At 48.3% G+C, this 27,532-nt stretch overlaps 1 protein-coding gene across 1 annotated transcript; it reads right to left on the bottom strand.

Annotated features, from left to right (window-relative positions):
• On the bottom strand, positions 1-19,896 carry Man1b1 (mannosidase alpha class 1B member 1). The gene is made up of 13 exons (XM_006981037.4): positions 19,534-19,896; positions 18,948-19,056; positions 18,044-18,159; positions 14,733-14,887; positions 12,183-12,292; positions 9,972-10,157; positions 7,929-8,077; positions 7,445-7,633; positions 4,099-4,289; positions 3,642-3,762; positions 2,940-3,137; positions 2,725-2,856; positions 1-1,930 (listed from the first exon to the last, which is right to left on the bottom strand). Exons 1-13 carry the CDS (start codon positions 19,642-19,644, stop codon positions 1,727-1,729), a joined length of 1,971 nt encoding a protein of 656 aa, XP_006981099.1. The 5' UTR covers positions 19,645-19,896; the 3' UTR covers positions 1-1,726.
• Positions 19,897-27,532: the final 7,636 nt, after the last annotated feature.

The following is a 27,532-nucleotide window of genomic DNA, read 5'->3' on the forward strand; positions in this document are numbered from 1 at the left end:
TGCTGAGACCAGTTAGACATTTAATTAAGCACAGACTCCAGCTCTCAGTTTCGTGCTTCTGGGTGACAGGGAGGGAAGTCTGCCTTCCTGGGGACCAGCCTCCCCTCCCAGGACTGTCCCCATGTTGTCTGCTCCAATGTGGCCACCAGCTCCCGGCTTTGTGGGCATCTTCAACCCAGTTATTCTGACCCATAGCAACTCTGGAGGGCCACGGGGCAGTTGTCCCCTTGGTACTGACCACACCCTCCAGAATACATATGGAGATCAAGGCAAGAGATGGAGAATACATACTTCTCAACTGCTGAGGCCTCAGCAAAGCCTAAACATGACCATTCACAAGTCTATGGTGCTCCTGGTCCAGAGGACAGCACAGGGAAAAGCCAACATCAACGGGAAGGGATACAACCCAGTGTGCCTCTAAACATAAGAATGAGGCCTAAGGACATGTCACCAGGCAAGTCCTTTGTAGACACCTTTGGGATTAGAGCTGGCTTGGGGGTACAAGTAGTTGGCAGGAAGTCCCTGGGGCAACTACTGTGCCTCAGAGGCACAATGTGGCTGCCACTGAGATGCTCCGAGCTGCAGATGGGGAGAGAGCATGTCAAACCTCCAGATCTTTGGGTGCACAGAGAACACAGGCCCAGGTGCCTTGGGTTCTGTCCAGTTTACCCTCCAATGCTTCATGGAATTACCCTGGTCTTGGACGGGGGAATCCCAGCCAAGGCCCAGGGACAGTCCACTAACAACAGATCAAAGACAGGGCCTACTCTACCCTCACGTCCATGGGCTCAGACACCAAGGCACAAACATCTCATTACGAGAAAGGGACACACTTCTGCTGGTGTTCCTCCCTCCATACAAGTACTCCTACCAGCCAGCAGGTGATCTTCACAGACCATTCTGAGAGCACAAACCAAGCATTCTGGCCTATTTGCAGAACGTCCCCCAAAGTCTGCTCTTCCCAGCTCTTCCGACCTGAAGTGGACAGCAGTTCTGACTTGAGGGGGCAGTTACTGCAATGTTACCCAGAGAACTTGCTGTCCCTTAAGGTCAGTCCAGACTTTCCAGTCCACAGATACAACCCCCACCCCAACACAGAACCCATTACAGTGGGACCAAGTCCACTTTCATCTCAGCTGAGAAATCACATTATACCAGGGTATCCTGGAAATAAGACATCTGCTGTTCTAACCCCTGTCAGCCCAGTAGGGTAGCCAGGAGGATCCCTGAGTCCAACCCGTAAACACTAAAGCCACAAGGCGCCTTGAGGTCACATGGCCCACCAGACATGTGGGTCAGGACTTGCACAGGCCACCAGGCCACGCCCGGCACCTCACTGACTTGGGCTATCACTCTGAACTCAACACAGGCACTGGGGTCCTGAGTGGTCCCAGGAGGTGATAAGATGTCTTGGGACTACCACGGGGCTGCCTGCAGCCAGCCAACAGGGTCATTCGGGCACAGGAATCAGGAGTCACGATATGAGTTTTCAAGGAAGTCAAAGGCTTCTGGTAGACTAGTCAGCCTAAATCCTAGAATCTCATACCTGCTGATTTGACTCTTGTTCCCCCCACTATCTTCATGAAAAGCTGAGACAGGAGGGGCCTAGAACCGGGCAAGAGTACCACACTTGATGGCTGCCCAAAACTATGTGGGCCCTGTGAAGGCCACAGAGCACTAGGCACACCTCAGCCCTCCATCAGTCCCCAGGCCAGGTGCCATCCTCCTAGGTAGGAGTCCAGATGGGTAGGGGATGGGCTTCGGTGTTGAACACACAGGTGTCCAGGCTGAGCAGCTCCAGGTCATCAGAAAAGAGCAGGTAGAGGTACTTCAGCGTTTCTCCCAAAAAGAAGCTCTCCATCTTGTCCCTGGGATTAGGCTTCTGGGAATCCTGGACGTTGTTGATAGAAGAATAGCCACCTGAGGAGACCTGCATCAGAGCCAAAGCCTTGATGACAAAGGGTGAGCATAGCTTGGGCCCAATATGAAGAGCCAAGCCTTGGGAAGAGCCACTATCCAGAGGTACCACCCAGGCTACTTGCTCAACCCCAGCATATATGACCCCATGGTAGGCTCAGGGCTAGTGACCATCTAAGTAATAGCCAAGGTCAACTACAGTTCCACAAGGACCCTGTAAAATGCCAACAACCCGAGAGGCCAGAAACCAACTCTGCAAGGGTATGGCCATAAGACATGTCCAGGGTCTAGCTTGTTATACAAAACCCAGGGCAGACAAAGGCAAAAAGATGAAGTTGTTAAGGTTTGGGGCAAAGAGCTGGTGTCATACCTACCACGTCTAGCTTCACCACCTTTCCTAACCTTTCCCAGTGAGAGGGCAAGGCAGGCCATGAACTCCAGGTAGGGATGGTGGGGGTGAGGGCAGTATTCTGGGTCACTGTGCACATGTTTAATAAACCATGAGCATCACAGGGCAGGAGAAAGAGACTCTTCTCAGAAAAGCTTGAGTTCTGAGAGTAAGCCCAGAGACAGTGGACATCTGTAAGCCTCTAAAGACAACAGAGCCCTTATGCCACTGACCTCAGCAGGATGACTACACTATCTGCGTCACACACACTTGGGGGGCAGCCGACTAGAGGCCCCAGAAGGCTGGCTCCTCCCAACCTGTGCCACAGCAGTCTCAAGGGTGGGCCTAGCCAGAGCTCTGCAGGACCCCAGCTGTTTCTATCACCAGCCAAGACCTCAGAGAGGTGCCTCGCAGCTCACCCGTGTGTACTTATTGAAGCTCTGCAGGATTTCCCAGCCCCAGTCCTGGTACTTGCGGTCCCTCGTGACACGGTACAGATAGAACAGGCTTTCCACAGTCTCCGGCCGCAGCAGGTTGTGCCTGTCAGCTGGCTAGGGGCAGACAAAGAGGATCAGGTAGTATCCACCCCTGCTAGCAGCACCCCTACCCAAATGCAGCCCAGGCCCAGGCTCACCTTGACCTCCACATCCTTATGATCCGCCCGAGGGTACATGTTGAAATGTGCAATCTCAGGGCTCAGACCTGTCTCCATCTGTCGGTTCATCTGGTAGCAGGTCTCCATGAGTGCCTGAGCCAGGTCCATGTGGTCAGCTGGCAGGCCATGATGGACGCCCAAAGCCAGTGTCCCTGGCAGGAAGCACACCAAGTGGTCCTGGAATCAGAGTGTTTCCTCACGTCTGGACCTAGGCCCATGCTGCCTGGCCAGTACTAAGTACACTTAGCCTAACTGGAGGGAAAAAGCCCCGGGGCAGTGAGGCTAAGCAATTCTTGTCATATCAGACTCAAGTCCAGGCAAAGCATTTTGTGCCCTAGAATCCAGGGGGAAACTACAGTGCAGGCTCCTATTGGGAGCCATACTGACCCAGGTGCTCTCGACCCCTTCAATCTACCACAAATACCTTCAGAGACCTGCTGCACTTCAGGAACCACAGAAGGCACCACAAGGAAGGCAGCTGGCCCTGGGGGAGCCTGTGTCTGCTACTGCAGGGCATGTGGGCCTCTGCTTGTAGGCTATCACGTGAATAGGCCAAGCCATGGCACACAGCCGTTGACCAGATTTCCTTGTTACTTCTGGCAAAAAAGAAAAACCTAAGGCTTTGGAAGCCACAAAGAAAGTAGTAGCTTCCTGAAGGCTCTGCCAGTCCACACAACTTACCATCTTGGCACTGAAGCGGCCATGGGCAAGTTCTCCCACGAAGGTGAGCTTTCCAGGCTGAGAATGCCGTATCAAGTGTGCTTTTATCCCCTCAATGGCTTTAACATAGTCTTCCAGCAACCTGTCAATAGTACAAGTCTGCTTACTCTGAGCATGGCCATGTACCGTCTTCCTCAGAACTACAGGACCAGGAGCTTTGCTCAGCGTGACCCATACATGAGCTCTATAGCCCTTGCCCTCCCTGGGGAGCAATACTGCACACACAGCCCAAGTCAAAGCTTGAGCACCTGCCGTGTGGGCACTGACGCAAGGCAGGCCTTGCTGAATGGCTCGTGCCATGTGGGAAGTAAGTTCACGGAGGGGAGCCGAACCACCTGCACCACTGCGGGCCCCAAGCAAAGGATGGGGACAGAAGCTTGGGGCTCTGCATCAAGGCAGTGAGTGGGTCAGGCCTCACTGTGTCTCCTTCTTGCCACCCTGGATCCACTGCTTCAGTAGGTATTCGTAGTAGCTGTCAGCCCTGGCACCCAAGGTGAACACTCCTGGGTGGGTGAAGAGGCCGGTGTTCGTGTTGATGAACATGGGCACCAGCCCGTCCTTCTTGCCCGAGAGTGAATGGATGTGCTTCGTCACTGTCTCCACGGCCTCCTGCAGCAGACAAGGGGAGTGTGGGCTTACCAAGGGCAGTCAGTTCTTCCCAAACTTCAGGAAATGGAAGGAGGGACACTTCCTGACCTGGCCCACAAAGCCAGCAATATCCTAGCACCAAAGCCACATGAAAGCACCAGCAGGAAGAAAACTAAAACCTAATTCTTTACCAACATGGAAGAAGAGATCCTGCAGACCATGCGAGTAAGGCAATTTAGAAACATATTAACATGTCAGGCCTCTTCCCTCAAAATGCAAGGATGGTTCCATTCAGCACATGAAAATCACTAAATGTCACAAAGATCAACAGGATGATCTCAATTGATTGAACAGTATCAGACTAACCAATGCATGACAGCTCAGGCCTGTAACTCAAGAGAATTGCATCAAGTTCAAGGCCAGCCTGGGCTGCAGACTGAAATCTGACTCAAACAAATGAACAGACAAACAACCCCAAACCATTAGAAGAAAACCAATTCTTTCTTTTCCTGATAAAAATATTCAACAAGGGCTGGAGAGATGGCTCAGAGGTTAAGAGCACTGCCTGCTCTTCCAGAGGTCCTGAGTTCAACTCCCAGCACCCACATGGTGGCTCACAACCATCTGTAATGGGATCTGGTGCCCTCTTCTGGTGTGTGTATACATAATAAATAAATCTTGAAAAAAAAAATTCAACAACATATTCAACCAATGAGAAATAAAAAGGAACTACCTTGAGTTAGATTGTTAACTTGGTAGTATCTAGTATGCATGGACCTAAGACTTGACTCTCCTTGGCACCACAAAAGACCAAATAAACCAAAAAAGGGACCACGTCAACATAACAAAAGCTGTATGCGAGAAAAATCACAAATATTTCATAAATAATAAAATGGGATACTTAGAAATCAATTACAGAAGTGCAAGACTTCCATAATAATGTATATCACAACCCCTGATATGAGTGAGGGTTTATACCTAGTCTTAGTGTATCTTGTTATGCTGTGTTTGGTTAATATCCCTGGGCTGGGAGACCTGCTCATTTCTGAAGGAAACAGAGGAGGAGTGGGGGAGAGGAAACTGTGGTCAGGATGTATTGTATGACAGAGAGCGAGAGAGCGAGAGAGCGAGAGAGCGAGAGAGCGAGAGAGCGAGAGAGCGAGAGAGAGCGAGAGAGAGAGAGAGAGAGAGAGAGAGAGAGAGAGAGAGAGAGAGAGAGAGAGAGAGAATGAGAATGAGTAAAGCTGGAAGACCCACAACCCCCACCCAAAACAATCCTAATCCATTCAGAAAGTGGACTAAGGGGCAATGCAAGATGCAGCTCAAAGTTGGGAGCATTTGGCAAGGGTGTTTAAGGCTCTAAATTTAATCCCTAACACTTAAGAAAAGGTGGCAGCTGGATGTGGTGGCACACCCCGTTAATCCTTGTACTTAGGAGGCACTCTTTGTGAGTTCAGGCCAGCCTGGTCTACAGAACGAGTTCCAGGATGGCCAAGACTACACAGAGAAACCCTGTCTCAAAAAACAAACAAACAAATGAGATGTCGGGTCAAAAGAACTCTACAGAGAAGTTATATAAGCACATGAAAAGACGTTCATCATCAGCAACACTAGGGAAATATAGGTAAAATCAGGCAGGGCAGTGGTGGCACACGCTTTTAATCCCAGCATTCAGGAGGCAAAGCCTGGTGGATCTCTGTGAGACTAAGGCCAGCCTAGTCTACAAAGTGAGTTCCAGGACAGCCAGAGCTGTTACACAGAGAAACCCTGCCTTGAAAAAGAAAGAAAGAAAATGGGTTGATATGGTGTTGAGGATGTGGGGAGACTTGTTATTCCTAGTGGGAAAGTAAAATGGTGCAGTCACAGTGGAGAGCATTATGCTGGTCCTTTGAAACAGTAAACACAGCATTACCCTGTGACCCAGCAATTCCAGTTCAAGTGATGAAGCTCAAGCAATTGAAAGTGAATCTCAAATAGCCACCTGCATGCCACATGCACGGCAGCGTTACTCAGAGAGCTAAGATCTAGAAGAACTCAAGTGTGTACACGAGCAGCAAGACCACAGGGAAGTCATCCATGTGGGATGACCACAGCAGGGCAAGAAAGGACCCCAACAACTGCAGCCACCCAGAGGAAGCTGAATGGAAAAAGCCATCAGGAGACAGCAGAGTGTGGCTTCTACCCACACACGTCCCTTTTGTACATACCCCCTCACAGAGACAGACAGCAGACTGGAGCTGTCAGGGCTGGGGAGCGGAAGCACAGTGTTTTTAATTGGCACAAGTTTCCATTTCACAAGATGAGGAGGCTATTAATAGCTGGTTTTATATAACAGATACTGAAAATCAGTGAGAACCAATCAGATGGCCCAGCAGGTGAAGGCACTTGCCACGCAACCTGGAGACCTGAGCTTGATCCTGGGAACCCATGTCTATAAAGTCAGAAAGACAGAATTGAGTCCACCTTGTCCTCTGACCTCCACACATGCACCATAGTAAGGACACACACACACACAAATTTAAAAGAAACAAAAACTGACATTCACACACACACAGAGCAATTAACTTGTGAGAAGCACTGAAATTGCTTTTTCTTTTTTCCCCTCTTAGATTTTAGTTTTGTTTTTTGTGTATGAGTGTTTGCCTGTATGTGTGTGCACTGCATGTAAGTCTGGTGTACACGGAGGCCAGTAGAGGGTGTCAGAACCCCTGGAACTGGAGTTATAGAGAAGTTTGTAAGAGGACTGGGTGTGGTAACTCACACTTTAATACCGGTACTCTGGAGGCAGACACAGGTGGATTTCTATGAGTTCCAGACTAGCCTGGTCTATATAGTGAGTTTTAGGCAAGCCAGAATGATTCAGTGAAACTATGCCTCAAATCAAACAAACAAATAAACAAACAAAAAAGCACAAAACAGAGGGTGCACTGGGCAGTGGTGGCACACATCTTTAATCCCAGCACTCGGGAGGCAGAGGCAGGTGGATCTCTGTGAGTTCAAGGCCAGCCTGGTCTACAGAGCAAGATCCAGGACAGGCTCCAAAGCTACACAGAACAAAACAAACAAACAAACAACAGAGGGTGGTAAGCCATCACCTAGTTTCTGGGAACTGAACCTGGGTCCTTCTACAAGAGCAGCAAGTGCTCTTAACCACTGAGCCATCCCTCCAGCCCTACCTGGAACTTCGTATCTCCAGTAAGACGAGAGAGTTCCCGGAACTCCAGCTGGATGCTCGTCACTTCTGCCACCGTGCTGTCCGATGTCCACTGGGGTGAGTGGGCAAAGCCAGTGCCAATATTCACATCGGAGTAGGGAATCTTGGAGGGCGTGGTGAAGGCAGGCATCAGCCGACTTCCAAAATCTTCCTAACATAAAAGCACGACAGATTCAAGTCTGAGAGCTTTTTCACATGTCACCCATCTGTACCCTAGTGGAGAAACATAGTTTGGTAGCCCCCTGATAACCCATCACACGGCAAAACTAGGCTACAGCACCAGCACGGAGGGACCTTCCTATACACCATGTAGCCAAACACAGTACCGTGGCAGCTCGTACACACCAATGCAGAAGAAACTCAAAGGTACTGGAAGAGGAAACTGGAAGTAACTCCTCCAAATTCCACACATCAAGTCATAGGAAACCTGAGCCAGGAACACTCACCGCTTTCCTCAGGAAGAGGCTGTCCCCCGATAGGTGGTAGGTACTCAGCAGGCCCCCTAAGATGCGGATGGTACTCTCAAACAGGTTGACATCGACGTTCTTCTTAAAGTCTAACTTCTGTGACACCCACTTCCTTGCTTCCTTAAACTCTGTGTAATGAAAGAGTGAAGGCAAAGGACAAACTTACAACCTGTCCTTCTACGAGGAACAAAGTGTGGTGGCACAGGCCTGTAATCCTAGCACGTGGGAGGCTGAGGTAGGACGACTTCCCAAAGTTCAAGGCCAGGGGCGACATAGTACCTTCCGGGCCAGCCAAAGCTGTATACTAAGACCCTGTTTTTTATTTTATTTATCTTTATGTATGTGGGTGTTTTGTGGTCATATATGTCTGTACACCATGGATGTGCAATGTCTGCAGAGCCTAGGAGAAGGTGTCAGATTCCCCCTAGAAGTGGGGTTACAGATGGGTGGTGGGAACCAAACCTGGGTCCTCTAGAAGAGCAGCCAGTGCTCTTAACCACTGAGCCATCTCTTCAGTCTCCCAAGACGCTGTTTTAAAATATATCTTGAGATTTTAATTTTATGTGTACAGATGTTTTACCTGTATGAATGTCTGTACAACATGTGGGTACCAGGTCCTCTGCAACTGAGGTTACAGACAGCTGTGAGCCGCCATGTGGGTGCTGGAAACAGAACCTGGTCCTTTGTGAGATCAGCCAATGCTCTTAACCACTGAGCCATCTCTCTATCCCCTCAAGACATTTTTTAAAAACCAAACCAAACCAACCAAACAAACAAACAAAAAACCCAGCCAGGCATGGTGTAGCATACCATGGAGGTGGTTAAGCCAGGCATGGTGTAGCATACCATGGAGGTGGTTATCTTCAGCTATACATGGAGTTCAAGGTCAGCCTATGCTACCCGAGACCTGTCTTAACAAACAGGATAGGTGAGGTGGTCAGTTACCCACTTACCACCAAGTCTGACTACCTAGGTTCAATCCCTGGAACCCACATGTTAGAAAGAGAAAACCGCCGGGCGTTGGTGGTGCACGCCTTTAATCCCAGCACTCGGGAGGCAGAGCCAGGCGGATCTCTGTGAGTTCGAGGCCAGCCTGGGCTACCAAGTGAGCTCCAGGAAAGGCGCAAAGCTACACAGAGAAACCCTGTCTCGAAAAACCAAAAAAAAAAAAAAAAAAGAAAAGAAAGAGAAAACCAACTCCCACAAGTTGGCCTCTGACCTATACATGTGTGCTGGAATACACACAGCACCCACACACAGACACACAAAAACAATACATTTAACAAACAATCCCAAAACAAAAGGTTTCTGCAGGGAAAGGCTCTCCCATGGAGCAGCCCTGGAAAGCATAAACAATCCCACCAGACACTGTGACACAAGGAGCCATGAGTGACTCACTGGTGGCTATCAAGCCACTCAAGCAATTAAGCAAATGTTTAAACTACCAGTGTGGGGCTGGAGTAATGGCTTAACAGTTAAGAGTACTTGCTGCTCTTGTAGGAAAGTTCTCAGTACCACAGGGAGACTCATAACTCTGTAACTCCAGCTCTAGAGGATCTGATGATGCCCTGGCTTTGCAAAGGCACCTGTACTCATATGCACATGCCTACACATGATTAAGAATAATAAAATCAATCTTTTAAAATAAAAAAATTAAAATAAAAACAATTATCAATTTAGAAATGGTTAAGGACCCACACTAACAAATTAAATAGGATCTGCATAACCTAAGGAGGACATTTTGGAGAGACAGCCAAGTCCAGCCCCCTTACTGCATCAGAGCAGACTGGATGAGATCCCAAAGCCTCCCTCAGCAATTCAGGAGACAAGAGACAGCTGCTCTGAGTGAGTGGCTGGATGAAAAACGGGCTCTGAACACACCAAGAACACTTTCCTGTACCCGGGACAAGAGAAAACCCAAGTCCACTGGAGTAGCATTCGTGGCCCACGTGGAACACTCACATACTGCTTTGGCTTATGTGTCACACACGGAAACGCAGTCCAATCAAAAAAGAGTCATACCTTGCTTCAGACCCAAAATCCACATGGTATCCAAGGCATCGATCAGGGTGAGGCCCAGGCCAAACCACTCACTGAAAGTTTTGGACACAGGCTTCAGTTCATCATGGCCCCAAGCGAATTTTCGGTAACCCTTCCAAGCATGGAGGAAGGCCTCAATCACCCCCTTCTGGCGCTCATTTGGGGGGGCTAGAGAGAAGAAAGCACAAGAGGTAGGGGACAGTCCCACTCTTGGGGCTGGCAGGGCTTCAAAGACCAACTGTGACCCCTCAGTTAATGAATTGAGACGGATACTGGCCAGAATCATTAGTGTAAAAAAGGGCAGGGTGAGTTACAGTGAAGCAGTGATAGGGGAGGCCAGAGCACAGCCCTAGACCCTCAGCGATATACACAGCGGCCAGTAAGCAAGCCTTCTAGAGGCCACACTCGATGGCACTAGGCCCTCAGGGCCCTCTCTGTTCAAGGGGAATAGGGCAGCATTCCTATGGTCCACCACAACACCACGGAGCAAAGCCCTTTGAAGCAGATGGTGAATGCAGAGCCTGGCCAGCAGAGTGTGGAATGTGAACTTAGGAAGAAGTTAGGAACCAGCAACTGGCACTGTGGCATATACACCCTAGGTGGACACATATTATCCAGCCAGATGAGCTTCCAGAATCCCATGGGGGCAGAGGCAGGGGCAGGGGCAGGTGCAGATACACCAGTACCTATATGGCCTCCTGACAGCGCCTCACCTCCATGGGGAGCTTTCCTCTCCCAAACGAGGCAGCACATAGCAGTCTGCAGGGTGCCACACCACATGCCTCTTCCCACCAGGTTCTAGCGTTCCTGTTGATGGACATGGCTTGACCACTCATAACACAGTGGTCTCTGTATGCCCCAACAAGTGGTACCAGGACTAAGAAGTTCAGCTTCCTGTAAGTGGGCCCCAGCAGGCCTAGCCAGAGTCTCAGTTTCTATATGTACAATGGAGCTATGTAGATATCTCTTACCTCAAAGAACATCGTAACATAAAACAAGCTAGGTACACTATGAGAATGGAAATGGGCTGGTACACACAGAGCTCTTAGCACAAGGCTAGGACCATGCAGACCTCAATAAACAATGCTACACTCCCAGTGACCCACAGACCAGCTCAAAGACCTATTAGGTCTAGAAATAAGTTGATACATCAAGGGACACTTGTGTCTCTTAGTTCCTTTTCTTTCTTTTTTTTTTAAATTTTTATTTATTTCTATTTTATGTGCATTGGTGTTTTGCCTACTTGTATGTCTGTGTGAGGGTGTCAGATCTTGGAGTTACAGGCAGTTGTGAGCTGCCATGTGGGTGCTGGGAATTGAACCTGGGACCTCTGGAAGAACAGCATATGCTCTTAAACGCTGAGCCATCTCTCTAGCCCCTCTTATTTTCTTTCTTTCTTTCATTATTATTATTATTATTATTTTTTTTTGGATTTTTTGAGATAAGGTTTCTCGGGTTGGGGATTTAGCTCAATGGCAGAGCGCTTGCCTAGCAAATGCAAGGCCCTGGGTTCGATCTTCAACTCAAAAAAAAAAGGAAAGAGATAAGGTTTCTCTGTTTTACTTTGGAGCCTGTCCTGGAACTCGCTCTGTAGACCAGGCTGGCCTCTCAAACTCACAGAGATCCGCCTGCCTCTGCCTCCCAAGTGCTGGGATTTAAGGCGTGTGCCACATGCCCAGCTTCTTTTGTTTCTTTAACAAGGCATTCATTTTATTGGTGCCCAGGTGGTGGTGGTGATACACATCTTTAATCCCAGCACTCGGAGACAGGCAGGTAGATCTCTCAGTTTGAGGCCAGCCTGGTCTACAGAGGAAGTTCCAGTATAGTCAGGGCTACACAAAGAAACCCTATCTACAAAACAAAACAAAATAAAAAAAAAATACTTTATTGAATCCTTATCATTAAAATGTATGACTTTAATCTTGTGTATCTTCTTATGCTAAGGAACAACTTGGCCCAGGAGCAGAATGGCAAAATTAAACTTCTCAATTTAAACAGCATCCTCTCTGACAGCTTAGTGCTTAGGCAAAAAAATCGGGGGAACTACGAAGCCAGAGAGTCACAAGAGCTGTACAAAGTACGTGGACAGAGCATGGATACTAAGGGTGAGCTGCACAGGGGTCAGAATGCAGAGTGTCAACCCCCAGGCTCTTGGGCACAGGCTCTGGTGAGGCAAGGGGCAGGAAAACTCACCTGGCTCTTTCCATATCCTAGGTGCCAGAAAAGGAGGTTTGGTGGAGGCTTCGGCTCTTTTTGAAGGGAGTTCAGTGGCCTGTTCAGGCTCAATCACTGCTCCCCGCCAGCTTCAGGGGAGCAGGGGAAAAGCAGTCAGCTAGATGAACCAGTTGATGTTTACACCCTCCAAATCCCACACTGCTCCCAGGGTAAGGCCTGCTCCCAGGGTAAGACCTGCCCCCAGGGAAAGACCTGCCCCCAGGGTAAGACCTGCCCCCAGGGAAAGGCCTGCCCCCAGGGTAAGACCTGCCCCCAGGGTAAGGCCTGCACCCAGGGTAAGGCCTGCACCCAGGGAAAGGCCTGCTCCCAGGGTAAGGCCTGCTCCCAGGGAAAGGCCTGCTCCCAGGGCAAGGCCTGCACCCAGGGCAAGGCCTGCACCCAGGGCAAGGCCTGCTCCCAGGGTCTGCTCTCTCATCTCTGTGGCAGCCACAGTACAGAGTGACAGGAAACCAACCAACCAATTTTGACACACAGTCACCTAGAACATAACTTCCTGGGTAGTCATCTGGACGTGGAGAAGACAATTCCAGGGCAGTATAAGGGAGAGCCTCGATCAGAGATCTAAGCAAGAGAAGCTCCTGCGATCTGAAGGGAATCTCAAGGAGCAACCCCGTGGAAGGATGCAGTGGCTAGAGGCTGAGGCTGAGGCTGCAAGGTAGTGCCTGTAATTTACTGAATAAACCCAAAGTGAAATTAGTCGGGTACAGGAGTCAGGGTAGCTGCCTTACTGGCCCTGTCTCTACTCACAGGCATGCCATCTGGAGAGTCCATCTGGGGTTCTGTCTGATGGCAAGGGACAGGCAGAGGTTTGCCACTGGACACCAGGTTGAGTGTGGACCCAAAGGCTTTCTCTTTTGTTGTTGCTATAGTGTCTTTCTTTTTCTGTCTTTCTGAATTTTTATTTTATGTATATCGAATGTTTGCCTGTATGTATGCATTTGTACCACGTTGTGTACCTGGTGCCCTTAGAGGTCAGAGGAAGAAGTCAGATCCCTAGGAACTGTAGTTATGGATTGTTGTGAGCCACTGTGTGAATCCCGAAAACTGAACCTGGGTCCTTTGCAAAAAAGAACAAGCGTTCTTAACCTCTAATCTATCCCCCACAGCCTTCTCTCTCTCCTTTTTGAGTAGCTTTGGCTGGCCTGGAGCTTGCTACTAAGTAGACCAGGCTGGCCTTGAACTCACAGATGTCCACCAGCCTTTACCTACCAAGTACTGGGATTAAAGGTATGCACTACCATGCTTGTTTTCTTTTTTCTTTTTTTTTTTTTTTTGTGTGTGTGGGGGTGTTCGAGACAGGGTTTTACTGTGTAGTGTTGACTATCTTGGAACTCACTCTGTAGAACTCACTCTGTGGCCTCAAACTCACAGAGATCCACCTGCCTCTGCCTCTCAAATGCTGGGATTAAAAGCATGTGTCACCACTGCCTGGCTTTTTTATTTTTTTATAACACAGAAGGCTTCACAGATTTGCGTGTTATGCTTACATAGGAACCAGACTAGTCTTCTCTGTCATTTCAAAGGATCTCTTCAACAACCCGAGCAGAACTGGGCCCAGGCTCAGCTGCTACTCCTTCATTCCTTCTGTCTTTAAGAGCACACTATAGGGTGCTGGAAAGATGGCTCAGTGGTTAAGAGCACTGGCTGCTCTTCCAGAGGACATGGGTTCTATTCTCAGCACCCACATAGCAGCTCACAACTGTCTGCAACTCCAGGGATCTGACACCTTCACACCAACATACACAAAATAAATCTAAATTTAAAACAAAACAAAACAAAAAAACTCCCAGCACATTATAAGCAATACCAAGCTGAAGTGAATTTTTTCTTCCTACAAACACAACCAAGAGCTTCTCCAGACCACTACTCTCGCTGGGATGTTTCTGCGCTGATATTCCCACACTGTCTCCTTTCCTCATGTGCTCATGAATCTAAGACTTCAGGGTCGACATCATCAGAACAGCTCCCCAGGCTCAGGACTTAGGGCACTCCTCCTGGTAGAGCCGCACCTGATGTTTTCAAGTGTGACACTGAGTAGGAAATGAAGCTGAAAGCCGCCCAGGACTGAGGCATCTGTGAGTCCTGCCACCAAAAGACGTGTTGGGTCAACAGGTGTCAGCTCAGTCCAGGGGACCAGGCCATGCCCTCTCATTCTGCTCACTGCCAAGCCAGAAGTAGCTAAAGTAGGAGGTGCCTGTCACCATTTGTCACCTCCACAGCTGCCTGCCACAGAAAAAGGCTGTCTCATTTCCTCCTTACCTCCATTCCTCTTGACCCTCTACCCTCACACTGCCTTGCTCTCAGATAGAAATGCACACCATGAGAAGGGCCATGGACCAAGTGTGGCTCTGAAATTTGACTGTATAATAAAACTTAACTGAAGCCATCTAGAATACTGTCTGTTTCAAATGGGAAATATGACATGGACAAAATGAATTCTCATTAAAATAAAACCAGATAGGCTGGCATCAGACACTGTATATTCAGACCCATCTCCTGCTATCGTACCTGATGATGGTTCTCTGTGTGTTTTCTTCCTGCTGAGCATTCTCCACGGCTGTTTCCTTCTCCTTAGCATCATCCTGTGTCCCATCCTTGGAGACTGTGTTGGGGGGTCTGATCTGCAGGTGGGGAGGGCCCCGCCGCAAACGCCTTTGCCGCTTCTAAACCAAAACAGTCACATGTGAAAATACATCACCTGTCATGGCCTGGGCGTCTCTAAATGCGTAAGATTCTGTCCCTCAAATGTGTATTCGTATCCAGAGAGGACAGTGCTCTATCAAGTCTCGTGGGAAATTGGTTTCACTTTAGCAGCCTGTAGGTTTGAGAGATGAGCTGCCTAGGAACTTGGAGAAAAACCAAATGGGCAGTACAGGTCTGGATACAGAGTTAAGAGCCCTGGTTGGGAGAGTTTAAGACTGAAACAGTCCCAGAGAGATAAGAATGACAAAGATAAAGACACCGTGGATGACAGCCAAGGTTCCTCACTCTCTATCTGAGAAAGTGTAAAAGGCCTTGGGCTCCCACAAATCACAGGGCTGCAAATGACAGAACCAGGTCCCCACGGCTACCTTCCCCCAGGGCAGGCCTGTCCACGGGACAGTGTACTTCCCAGACTCATTCTGTGCTCCCACAGGATCAGGCACAAATTCATCCTTAGCTTTATTTATATCCTCAATAATGATTTGGTAAATTATGTTAAATACACATGCAATGGATGGCCCAGCTATAAAAATTTACATGACAGAAGATACCAAAAACTCAGGATAAAAATGCACATGACACAGACCTAATTCTAGCACTCCAGAAGCAGAAGCAGGCTAGCCTATGAGTTCGAGGGCCAGCTAACTAACTAACTAACTAAACAAACAAACAAATAAATCCACATAATACCTAATCCCTAGTTGTGCTCAAATGTGTATATCCAAATTAAATCTACTAAGTACACCAAATATTACAACAACTGTCTTGAGTAGGGTGACAATGGATGCTTTCCTATTATATCTGTCTTAGCCTTCCATTTCTCCTTCTTATGACACTGGAATCAGTTAAAGCATCAACATGAGAAAGCTATCTCCTCCGTGCAGAGGAATGCCAGAGGCTCAGCACATGACCAAGTCCATAAAGCTGCACAGGGCAGCACACTGAACCACTGGGAAAAACTTAGAATACTTATCTCTTGCATCTGGCAATATCACAGCTTAAGGGAAAATCTAGAGCAGGAAAGTATGCACCCCCTGCTCCTTAAGCAGGAAGCCCCAAAGTGGACCAGATTCTCTCAGCCCTTCTCTGCCAGAGTAAGCAACGAAAACTGAGAGGCGCTGCAGTGAAGACCCTCAGAGAAGCCAAGCTGCAAAGACGACTGAGACCAGACAAGCTGCCTGGAAGAGGTTTAGATAAACTGAGGCACCTGCAAAGGACACTCTTGAACCTGCTGAGCTGCCTGCAGGCTGTGCACTGTGCTCCAGGTTCCCTGCTTGTATGAGCTGTCACTCATGTGGGGTGGGCTTTGGTGATACAGCTGTCTTTAGGTCACTTCTGCACGGTAAGTAACCTCAGTAAAAGTCATTGGTTCACCAAGTCGGACTTTGGTAGTATCCGTACTTTGGTCTGTTGTGAGATTCCTATCTCTGGAGCGAGCTAATGCATTGCATCTCCCCAGGAAAAGTTTTATCACACAACATGTTTGCATTCCCTCTTCTAGGAGATTCCACGAGCCAGAGGCCAAAGAATACAAAGAAACTGGAAGCATTACCACCATGGGAAACTAGCCTGTGCACACAGACCTGTCTAGAAGCCAGTCTGTCACCCAAAAGCTGCATCAACAGTCCTATAGGGATGGCACATTGATGGTCCTTTTCCAAACTCTACCCGCTCCCCATTATGACCTGACCAAGGGGCTTGCCAGCATAGGCCTGTCTACTCTCCCTGTACTTTCCAGTGAGCTCCAGCAACTTAGTAACAACAAGCTTTCTGAAGAAGAAAAAGTACAACACTCCTAACAGAAAGAAGGCACCCCCAAATTCACCAGGACTGACAACCCCATGCTTGGATGCCTGGCCAGTGTGTGTCTATTTCTTAACTCAGGAACCAGTACTAGGGAGGCAGTTCCCTAGAGTGGCTGTCAGCAAGGGCTTCCTGTTTATATGATACCCTACAGCCTACAGGGATATGAAACCTCCACCTGTGCCCAAGACTCCACCCACAGAGGAAGTTCAAGTCTTGCTAGGTGTAGTCTTGGCTATGTGGAAAAAAAAAAAAAAATTGATAGCCAAAGGCTTCAGAGGTGTAGAGGAAGTCAACTGCTGTGGGCAACTGCCCCAACTCTCAAGAAATCTGGGTCTGGCCCTTCTCTATCACAAGTCAGCTCTCAGCAACTGCCTCTTTGTTGCCTCTGACCTACCTCTAGGCTCTACTCCATCTTCCCCACTCCCCACAATACTAAGCTTCTCAGAGTGGGTACCCCAGGAGGAGGCTGGGCTGTTCCCAAAACCTCTTCTAGACAAACTATGCTGACTCTACCCAGGACTCCCCAGACATGCCTCCCCTGACAGGTGATTCTGATACCACCCACCCACAATGGCTCCAGTGTGGCCTCCTATATACAGCTACACAGCAATACATCAGTCAGATGCACCTCAGTGTTCCTACCGGCTCCCGCTCATTTCTCACAGGCCCCTCTGCATGGGGACCCTCCCTCTTTCCCACACCAGGACCTAGCTGTGCAGCGTCTTCCTCCACTGGGAAGCATCTCCACCTGAGCAAGGCCCTAGTCTCCCTCCTCAGAGCTTCCTGAGCTCACTGTCCACACCCCTCAGGCACCATAAGAACCACATTTGGACAGATCCCAGTCCCTACTCCCCAGCCTGGCTCCATCAGAAGGTCACTTTCCAATGGTCTACCTACTCCAACCATGCTCTGCCCACCCAGATAGAAACAGGGGTTTCATGAACATTTCCCCAGATAGCTCCGTCTCTCAGCACTCCGCCACGTGCCAACTGTCTGATCCTATTGGTTGCTGGCCTCTCACCTGCCCTTCCTATCAGTTCCTGTGGTTCCTCCAAAGAGAAAAATCTCTTTCCTCATAAGTGGGCAGCCAGCACCTAACACAGGAGCTGGACCACACCAGTGTTCAAAGAGAATGAAGCAAGTGTCTGCTTCTTCTTTCCCCAACTTTATACAGACGGCCTCAACTGAGTCAGCGTGAGGTTGAAGGTGATGGGGGGAAGCCTTCAGCCTCTCCGAGGCAGTAACTGCCAACTTGCAATGCTCCAGAACGGACCCCAGTGACAAAACCACACAGCCTATGCTGGAAATACCTGAGAGGCTGTGTCTGGGAACTCTTCTGGCTTAGCACTTTCCTTCTGAGGAGCAGGTAGGACCGGTGGGACTTCTGGCCTCATCTTCTGTTCTTCTGCAGGTCTGCCACTCAGGGCTGTGGGAGAAAACCTTTCACCTTAAGGCCAGTTAAGCTCCACATGAGATGCCTAAACAGGTGTTATTTGTTTCAGGTCAGTGAGATCTCCTAGAAGGTACTGAATGCAAGAAAGTCCAGAGGAATCAAATCTGTTACACACACACACACACACACACACACACACACACACACACACTTTTAAATGCAGGATTTTAGGTAGCTCAGGCTGGCCTCAAACTCCTAATCTCCTGCCTCTACTTCCCAAGTGCTGGGACTACAGCAAGGCTGAATCAATTTTTTTCCCAAGCATTTGGCAGAGTAGTATATCCTTAAGTCCAACATGCAAACCCCCAACCCCATCAACTTAATAGTGTCTAAACTGGAAAGAACAACATGGTGGTAAACAGACGGCTTGATCTGATCAATTTACGGCACTGTTTGGGTCTCGAAGAGCAGCAACCCTCGAGAAGCCCAGAAGGGATCCTCCGCATCCTCTCGGGAAATCTGCTGGTCTTTGGCAAACACACTGTACTAAGTGGTAGGGACGCTTACCTGAGTTGTGCTGATGCTCTTGACTGATAGGCTGACAGAGAGAGGCAGCATTGGCACCAAACACCTAGACAGCAGCCTACAGAGTCAGCCGCACAACCAGCTGGTCCTACTGACCTCCATCCCCTCCCCCCTCCAGCTGCATTTCTTCATCTGTCACCACGCATGCCTCCCGGTACTGTTTCAACTGGATTGCAAGAATGTATCTGACCTCAGCCTGCATCCCACTGTCCTAACACCACTGGTATTTCTGATACCTTTCCACTGGTCAGCCGCCTGGAGATAAGACAGGAATCCACAGAGAATCAGAAAGCCCAGGAGGAAGAGAATCACATTCCGCTGTAACCTTGAAAGTTGCTTCCATTTCTGAGGAAGAGCCAGAAATGACACTTGTCACAGATTCGGAGGAGAGCAATCGGAGAGACCCTGCGGTACGCCCTTACTTAAGGACAGGTAAGTTCCCTGTCAGCAAAGTTTACATTGCTGGGGCCGCACCAGAGGCGACAGAGCACACTAGCTCATACGTGGCAGAAGCACGGTTCACCATGCGTGCAGCTGCACGTGCAACTGTGAAAAACTCCTGAAATCACCATGATCTGGCTCAGGCGTCGACCGAACCCTGCATCTGGCTATATACATGCTGTACCCGTGCCCCTCAGCCCAGGACCACCAGGAACACCTGGCACTCGACAGGGAACCAACAAACAACATCGGGACCCAAGCCGCGGGAACCAGACGTGGCAGAGGAACTTCTAGAAGTTGCAAGAGACCCGGACGCCAGGGTCCAGACTCCAGCTGGACACCAGCCCCCGCAGGACGTCCCCTGCCCGGACCCCGCCTCACCCTCCAGCACGAGCGCCGCCGCCGGCTCTTGCTGTTGTCGTAGCTCTCGCCCAGGCTCAGCGTCACCGAGATGAAGTCCCGGTGAGGCGCCGGCGGCGGCGGTGGGTACATGACTGCGAAGCTGGCCCAAGAGACCTCGCTTGCTGGAGGCGTCAGGAAACCCAGGACTGGGAAGGACCGCGGGCTGCCATAGCGAAGGCGTCCACACCCCGCCCATCGCCCCGGACACCAGTACGCAGGTGCCGCGTCTCGGCGGTCATCGCGCAAGCGCACAGCCCCAGCCTAAGCACCGCGCAGGCGTACGGCCTGGAGCGGTTATTTCCTGGTGAGTCGCTTGCGTCAGGATGCCCGCCCCTGCGCCGCGCTGACGCGATTTCGTCGCGTCCTTACGTCACTGCACCGCGTCCACGTGCGCCGGCGTAGTCGTCCGGCGGACTCCCTGATGGGGCCGGGCCGGCTCCTGCTTGCAGGTGAGGTCCTCGTCGCAGTTCGGCCTCCCTGGAGATGAAGACATCCTGCCCGGAAGGACCCTCGGGGAGCTAGGCCCGGTGTCCACCTGCCGCGCCTGGAGGTGAAACGCAGAGGGAAGGGGCGGCCCTGCCGAGGCTGAGGCCTGGCCTGGCCCTGCGTCCTGAGGCCGCGGCCCTTTCTTTCTCGTCGCTGCGGCCGGAGAGCGGCCCTTTTTTCGACCATTCCACTCCGAGCCCCCACGGACTTGGCTACGTGTGTACAACGACTGCACTTGGCCGTGCGCGTGGTTCCCTCGAGGAAAACACCCAAAACGGCAGAACTGCCCGCTGTCGGGTGGGTGAAACTGCTGCTTCCCCACAGCGTAGCCGTGACATCTCAGGGTGTGTGGAGGGCCCCCTGCTCAGTGGGCATTTGGTTTACAGAAGACTGCTGATCCCGTGCCTCCTTCCCTACTCTGGTCTCGATCTGTCAGTTACAACAGTGCCCTCAAATGTTGGTTATTGAAATCATGACAAATGGTGCGATAATATGGAGGTCTGCATATCTTCCTAAAATTAAGGTGGAGTTCTTGAACCAGGTCTGCGTATTTCCAAGTGCTGCTGCTGCTGACCATGAGATGGCACTTGGAATCCCAAAGGGCTAGTTAGAGCTCAAAGTTAAAGAATAAACCTTGAGAGAGAAAATAGGAAGGAGGAGTTTTGGTATTTTGAGACAGGGTCTCTCTGTGTAACTTCCCTGGCTGTCCTGGATCTCACTCTGTAGACCAGACTGGCCACGAACTCACAGAGATCCGCCTGGCTCTGCCTCCCAAGTGCTGGGATTAAAGGCGTGTGCCACCACCATTGCCAAGAAGGAGGAGTTTGTTAGACTAATAATATGAATCTGTAGCTGAAAATATTACAATAAAAGCCAGGCAAGAATGAATGATAATCCATTGTGGGACAAATTCTTGTCAAGGTTCAGAATTTAGCATCAATTAAGGACTTGAGGGAGTTTGAGAGAAGAAAACCAAGTCGGCCACAGAGGGCAATGATAAGGTAACCTCAGCCTTCTCATTAGTACCCTAATGCCAGCAGCAAACAACACCCTTATCTGTGCCCATATATGGAGGGTGAGGAAGAAGGAGTGCTATAATTTCAAGGCTAGCCTTGAGTTCCAAGCCAGTGGCCACAGAATGAAACTTTGTCTGTCTGTTTGTTTGTTTGTTAATGTGCATTAGAGTTTTGCCTGTGTTGTAGTTCTCTGTAAGGGTGTCAGCTCCCTAGAACTGGAGTTACAGGCAATTGTGAGCTACCTGTGGCTTCCCCTGGAAGAGCAGCCAATGCTCTTAACCCCTGAGCCATCTCCAACCCAGTCTTTTCTTTCTCCCTTTCTTTATCCTTTCTTCCTTCCTTCCGTAGTTATTTGTTTGTTTTTCTTTCTTTTCTTATTTTTTTAAAAAAATATGTCAGATGGCCAGGTGTTGGTGACACATACCTTTAATCCCAGCACTCGGGAGGCAGAGCCAGGCAGATCTCTGTGAGTTCAAGGCCAGCCTGGACTACAGAGAGATCCAGGACAGGCACCAAAAACTACACAGAGAAACCCTGTCTCGAAAAGCTAAAACAAAAACAAAAACAAAACCCCCAAAAAAGTTAGAGTTGTGTAGCTTGAACTTCTTGTGGGACTCCTAACAGTGAAAGCAGGGGCTGGGGCTGGCTCTTTTGTCAGCTTTTGGGACCCTCTTCCTCAAACTGGGTTGCCTTTTCCAACCTTAATACGAGGGGAGGTGCTTAATCTTACCGAAACTTGATATGCTGTGTTTGGTTAATAGCCATGGGAAGCCTGCGCTTTTCTGAATAGAAATGGATAAGTGGATGGAGGTGCAGCAAAGGGCAGGTTGGGGGAGGGACTGGGGAGAGAGGAGGAAGGGGGAACTGTGGTAGGGATGGAGAAAAAATACATATATATACACACACACACACACACACACATAAAATAAATCATTTTTAAAAAAAGGCTGGGCATGGTGGCATTTGACTTTAATTTCAGTAGTTGGAAGGCAGAGGCAGGTAAATCTGAGTTCCAGGACTGTCAGGGCCCTGTCTCAAAAACAAAGCAAACCCATATACACCAAAACTATAAGACAAAACCTTACAGAACTTAAATAAGAAACAAACTTACCAAAACCAGTATTTAGAGCCAGATTCGGTTGTGCTCTGTGCCTGTAACCCTGACATTTGGGAGGTAGAGGAGGAGGACTGGGGGAATTCAAGCTCTGTTGAGGAAGAAACACACACACACACACACACACACACACACACACACACACACACACACACACACACACACACACAGCAGTTTGTCAGAGCATCCCGGCTGAGTAGCAGAGAAAGGAGAGAAAAGGAAGGGGAAGGGCTGAGAGAGAGAAAGGTGAGAGACCAGTCCAGTGCTGGCAACCGTTTGACCTGTCACACTGTCCTCAACAACAGGAAGCTGTACTTTAAGTGCACAGACATTCATCATAGGCCATAAGACCTAAAAGAAGTCCAAATAAATTTGAAAAGATTAAAATCACACAACTTATTTTTAGCTACAGTAGAACTTAAATTAGAAATCAATAAATATTTGAGAAGTTTAAATGAACACCATTCTAAATAAATCAGATTTTAAAGTCACTAAGACCAGGCAATGGTGGCACACACCTTTAATCCCAGCACTCAGGAGGCAGAGCCAGGCAGATCTCTGTGAGTTCGAGGCCAGCCTGAGCTATAGAGTGAGTTCTAGGACAGGCTCCAAAGCTACACAGAGAAACCCTATTTTGAAAAAAAAAAAAAAAGAAAATAACTGAATCAAATGAAAAAAAATAGGAGGGGCTAGAGAGATGGTTTCTCAATTGAAAGCATGTACTACTCCTGTAGAGAACCAGGGTTTGGTTCCCACTGTTGGACCCCAAAGTTTAGGGTTTCAAGTGGGCTCCCCAAGAACCCAGACTCCGGTCCAGTTGATGCAATAGCAAGAGGTTTTTATTTAAACTTCTATATAGAAGGGCAAACTCTGCTCCTAAGAGCAAGAGCCGCATCTTACTGCAGCCCCATGAGGGCTTTTTTTTTTTTTTTTTTGGTTTTTCGAGACAGGATTTCTCTGTGTAGCTTTGCGCCTTTCCTGAAACTCGCTTTGGAGACCAGGCTGGCCTCAAACTCACAGAGATCCGCCTGCCTCTGCCTCCCGAGTGCTGGGATTAAAGGCGTGCGCCGCCGCCGCCGCCGCCGCCGCCGCCGCCGCCGCCGCCGCCGCCGCCGCCGCCACCACCACCCAGCCCCATGAGGGCTTTTAAAGGAAAAACCCACAAGATTACAATTTCCATACAATTTCATTTCACAAGATAATGGTCTGATCACAGAGTGATCACGGAGGGGGTTCAGTTACATCAACAGGTACATTCTTCCTGAAACCTCAAGGGGGGGTGTCAAGGCAGGAGTGGAGTTTACACAAAGGTCACAGTGGTCCTACCTGGAACACCTGCAACTATCCCAGTCACAGTTGAGCACATCTCTTAACAGAAATCTTTTTACATTGTTATATGATTGCAGGGGAGATTGAACAATGGCTAAGTCAGGTTGCCCTTGGAACTAGATTTTTAGTTTCTCATTTCCTGGTGCTTGAAGTTTCTCCTTTCCTGAGGCTTGGGGGTGTAAGCCTGAAGGGCTAGGGTCTTTCACCACATCATGTACCTTACACCATCCTGTAACTCTAGGCCCAGGGTACCTGACGTCTCTGTTCTCTCTGAGCACCTTCACTCATGTGCCCACACACAGACACATATAATTAAAATATATATTGGGAAAAATTTAAGATGCAGTGAGGACTTTTAGAGGGGGAAATTTTGACTATAAACTTTCAAAATAAAAGAGATGGAAAGTCTTAAAATTTTCCACACTAACAAACTTGGGGTGGGACTAGCCATAACCCACACCTATAATGTCAGTGCTTAGGATTCAGACACAGAAGGATTTGAAGTTCAAAGCCAGTTGGGGAGGATGGAAGAGGGCGGGGAAAGAGAGGAAAAGAGGGAAAAAAGGAGAGGGGGAGGGAGAGAGAAAAATAGATAAGAAACTAGGACAAACTATACTCATGCATCAAGAAACTTAGGTGAACTAGGGAAATTCCTAATAAGATACAAGTTGCCAAAACCATCTCAAGAAGTGGAAAATGTAAAAATACCTATATGAAACAGTAATTTAAAATCTGGCAGGAATAATGGCACACTCCTGTGATCCCAACACTCTGGGGGCTAAAGCAGCAGGATTTTGAGTTCGAGTCCAAACTTGGTTGAGACAGGAGACTCACTGAGCTTGAGGTTAGTCTAAAGTACACAGTGAGTTCAGCGTCAGCCTGGGAGACATAGTGAAGCCCTGTCTCAAGCAAAAACAACCACCACCAACAAAAAGACCGTCATCCGATACATCCATCTCCCTTCTCATAAGGTCAAGCCAGTGTTCTTCCAGCTTCTCCGGCCTCTAAACTCTGGAGTTATTCTTGCGTCCTTATCTTCACATTCCACACTAGAAAGAAACACTTCCAGCTGGGCAGTGGTGGCACACGCCTTTAATCCCAGAACTTGGGAGGCAGAGCCAGGCGGATCTCTGTGAGTTTGAGGCCAGCCTGGGCTACAGAGCAAGTTCCAGGACAGGCTCCAAAGCTACACAGAGAAACCCTGTCTTGAAAAACAAAAAACAAAAACAAAAAAAGAAAGAAAGAAAGAAAGAAAGAAAGAAAGAAAGAAAGAAAGAAAGAAAGAAAGAAAGAAAGAAAGAAAGAAAGAAAGAAAGAAGATTCTCAGAAAATTAGGAATCAAACTACCTCAAGACCCAGCCATCCCACTCTTGGGCATATACCCAAAGAATGCTGATACATACCATAAAGATACATGCTCAGCTATGTTCATAGCAGCACTATTTGTAATAGCCAGAACCTGGAAACAACCTAGATGCCCATCAACGGAAGAATGGATGAAAAAAATGTGGTACATATACACAATGGAGTACTACTCAGCAGAGAAAAACAATGAAAGCATGAAATTTGCAGGCAAATGGATGGAACTAGAAAATATCATCCTGAGTGAGGTAACCCAAACCCAGAAAGACAGTTATGGTATGTACTCACTCATTGGTGGATTCTAGATATAAAATGAACAATCAGACCACAACCCATAGAACCATAGAGGCTATATATATATAGCATGGAGGTCCGTAGGACGACTGTGGCATATAATAAATTTCAGTTTTACTCAATTATTGAAAAAAAAATAGCCAAATGAATGGAAACACATGAACTATGAACCAAAGACTGAGGGGCTCCCAGCGGGATCAGGCCCTCTGAATAGGTGAGACAGTTGATTGGCTTGATCAGTTTGGGAGGCATTTAGGCAGTGGGACCAAGTCCTGTGCTCATTCCATGAGTTGGCTGTTTGAAACCAGGAACTTATGCAGGGACACTTGGCTCAGTCTGGGAGGAAGGGACTGGACCTCCCTGGACTGAGTCTACCAAGTCGATCACAGTCCTCGGGGGAGGACTTGTCCTGGAGGAGATGGGAATGGAGGGTGGGCTGGGGGTAAGGGGAGGGCGTGGGAGGGGGGAGAATAGGGGAACCCATGGCTGATATGTAGAACTGAATGGTATTGTAAAATAAAAAATATATATCACAAAAAAAAAAGAAGACCAATAGTGTTAAATCTTTAGAGAAAAGCAGAAACAAACATTTAGGAAGACATAAAATTTTTTAGCTAATATATAGCCATACGCCATTTCACCCTGTTTCTTGAGATAGATGATTTGTCCCTTTTCTTCAGTTGTCTCATTTGTCCAGTGTTCTTCAGATTCCTTAACCTTCATTCTCAAGAAAAAAAAAAAAAAAAAAAAAAAAAAAAAAAAAAAAAAGAAAGAAAGAAAGAAAGAAAGAAAAGAAAAACACTTCAAATACAAAAATAATATCCAAGACTTTATCCTAAGCTTGGTCCTTATTCAACTTCAGAGGAAACCCCTAGAAGTGCAAAGCATGGCCAATCCTCTAATAGTCCCTCAAACCTTACCAAACACCAAAGACTTCCTATGTGATAAAAACTCCACATTAGGAAAGTATGTAGCAAAGCCTTTATGAAGTCCAGTTACTGGAGACCAAATAGTCCATTCCAGAAAGTCTACAAGTGTGGTGGTTTGGATGGAGAAAGTCTCTGACAGTCTCAAGTATTTAACAATTGGTCTCCAGTTGGTGGGGCTGTTTGGGGGACATCGTGGAAACTTTAGGAGGAAGTCTTGCTGGAGGAAGTATGTTCCTGGGGGAGAACTTTGACAGTTCATAGCCTCACCCCACTTCACTTTGTTCCCTGCTTCCTGTGTATGGATGGAGATGTGCTCTCCTAACTTCCGCTCTGGCTGCCTGCTGCCAAGCCTCACCACTACTGCCAGGCCATGGTGTTTTAGCTGAGTAACAAAAAGTAACTGAGACATAAGCTATGGTCCTTAATAGTTATTTACACTGGATTCAGCATTAGAGAATTCATCCTGGGGAAAATCCTATGACCATAAAAAACATGGCAAGGCCTTTAAATCTCAATCCTTATTCAAGTGAACTCACATTTGATAGGAATTTATGCATGTAATTACTCTGGAATAGTAAGATATGAGAAACGTTTTACAAATGTAAGAGAGTAGCAAAACCTTTGCTCAGACCTCAGTAGCTCTCTCTCTCTTTTCTCTCTCCGAGGATATGGCCATTACTGTTGCACTTGTGGAGGCCAGAGGTCAATGAGGCTCTTCTTCAACTCTTTCTCCACCCTGTTTTTTAGACAGAGTCTCTTGCTGAACCTGGAGCTTGCTGATTCTGCTAGACCGGTTTGGTTAGTGAGCCTCCGTGGTCCACCTGTCTGCACTCAGCTCTGTAATTACAGACATATGCTGCCTTGCCAGGCTTCTTCTGTAGCTCTTGGTGTTACCGAGTTCTGACCCCTGGGAAAAGACTATAGACTCAATCCAAGTATAAGTAAAAGATTTATTGATTACTGCTAGACAACAATCTCTGAGCCAAACTTGAGACTGATGTGAGAAGGTGGACAAGGGAAAGATTTTCTTTTTAAATACATCTTTTTTTTTGAGATTTTTATTTATTTTGTTTTTACACTTGTGTTTCTGGCTGTCCTGGAACTTGCTCTGTAGACCAGGCATTTTTCTTTATATGTATATGGAAGTTTTGCAGGCACGTATGGACACCATTTGTGTGCAGTGCCCATGAAGGCCAGAAGAGGGCATTGTTTCTTCTGGGACTGGAGTTTCAGATGATTGTTAGCTGCCTGATGTGGGTGCTGGGACTCAAACCTGAGTCCTCTGGAAAAGAAATCAGTATTCTTAGTCACAGAACCATCTCTTCAGTCCCTGAGGGAAGTGTTAGTTATTATGTGGCACTGTTTACCCTGCGAGAAAAGCCACGGGGCACAACAAAACCCACTATAAGAGTTTATTAGGGCCAGGCATTGGTGGTGCATGCCTTTAA

Source organism: Peromyscus maniculatus, chromosome 4 (genome assembly GCF_049852395.1).
Source record: "Peromyscus maniculatus bairdii isolate BWxNUB_F1_BW_parent chromosome 4, HU_Pman_BW_mat_3.1, whole genome shotgun sequence".
Lineage (NCBI taxonomy): Eukaryota > Metazoa > Chordata > Mammalia > Rodentia > Cricetidae > Peromyscus > Peromyscus maniculatus.

Excerpts from the sequence above, each read along its gene's own strand:
- Man1b1 (XM_006981037.4), bottom strand. The coding sequence starts at position 19,644 with ATGTACCCACCGCCGCCGCCGGCGCCTCACCGGGACTTCATCTCGGTG. Across the intron at positions 19,057-19,533 it reads GGCGGCGCTCGTGCTGGAGG|AAATGGAAGCAACTTTCAAG; the intron begins GTGAGGCGGGGT and ends GCTCTTCCTCAG. Across the intron at positions 7,634-7,928 it reads GCCTCTTCCTGAGGAAAGCG|GAAGATTTTGGAAGTCGGCT; the intron begins GTGAGTGTTCCT and ends CTTTTATGTTAG.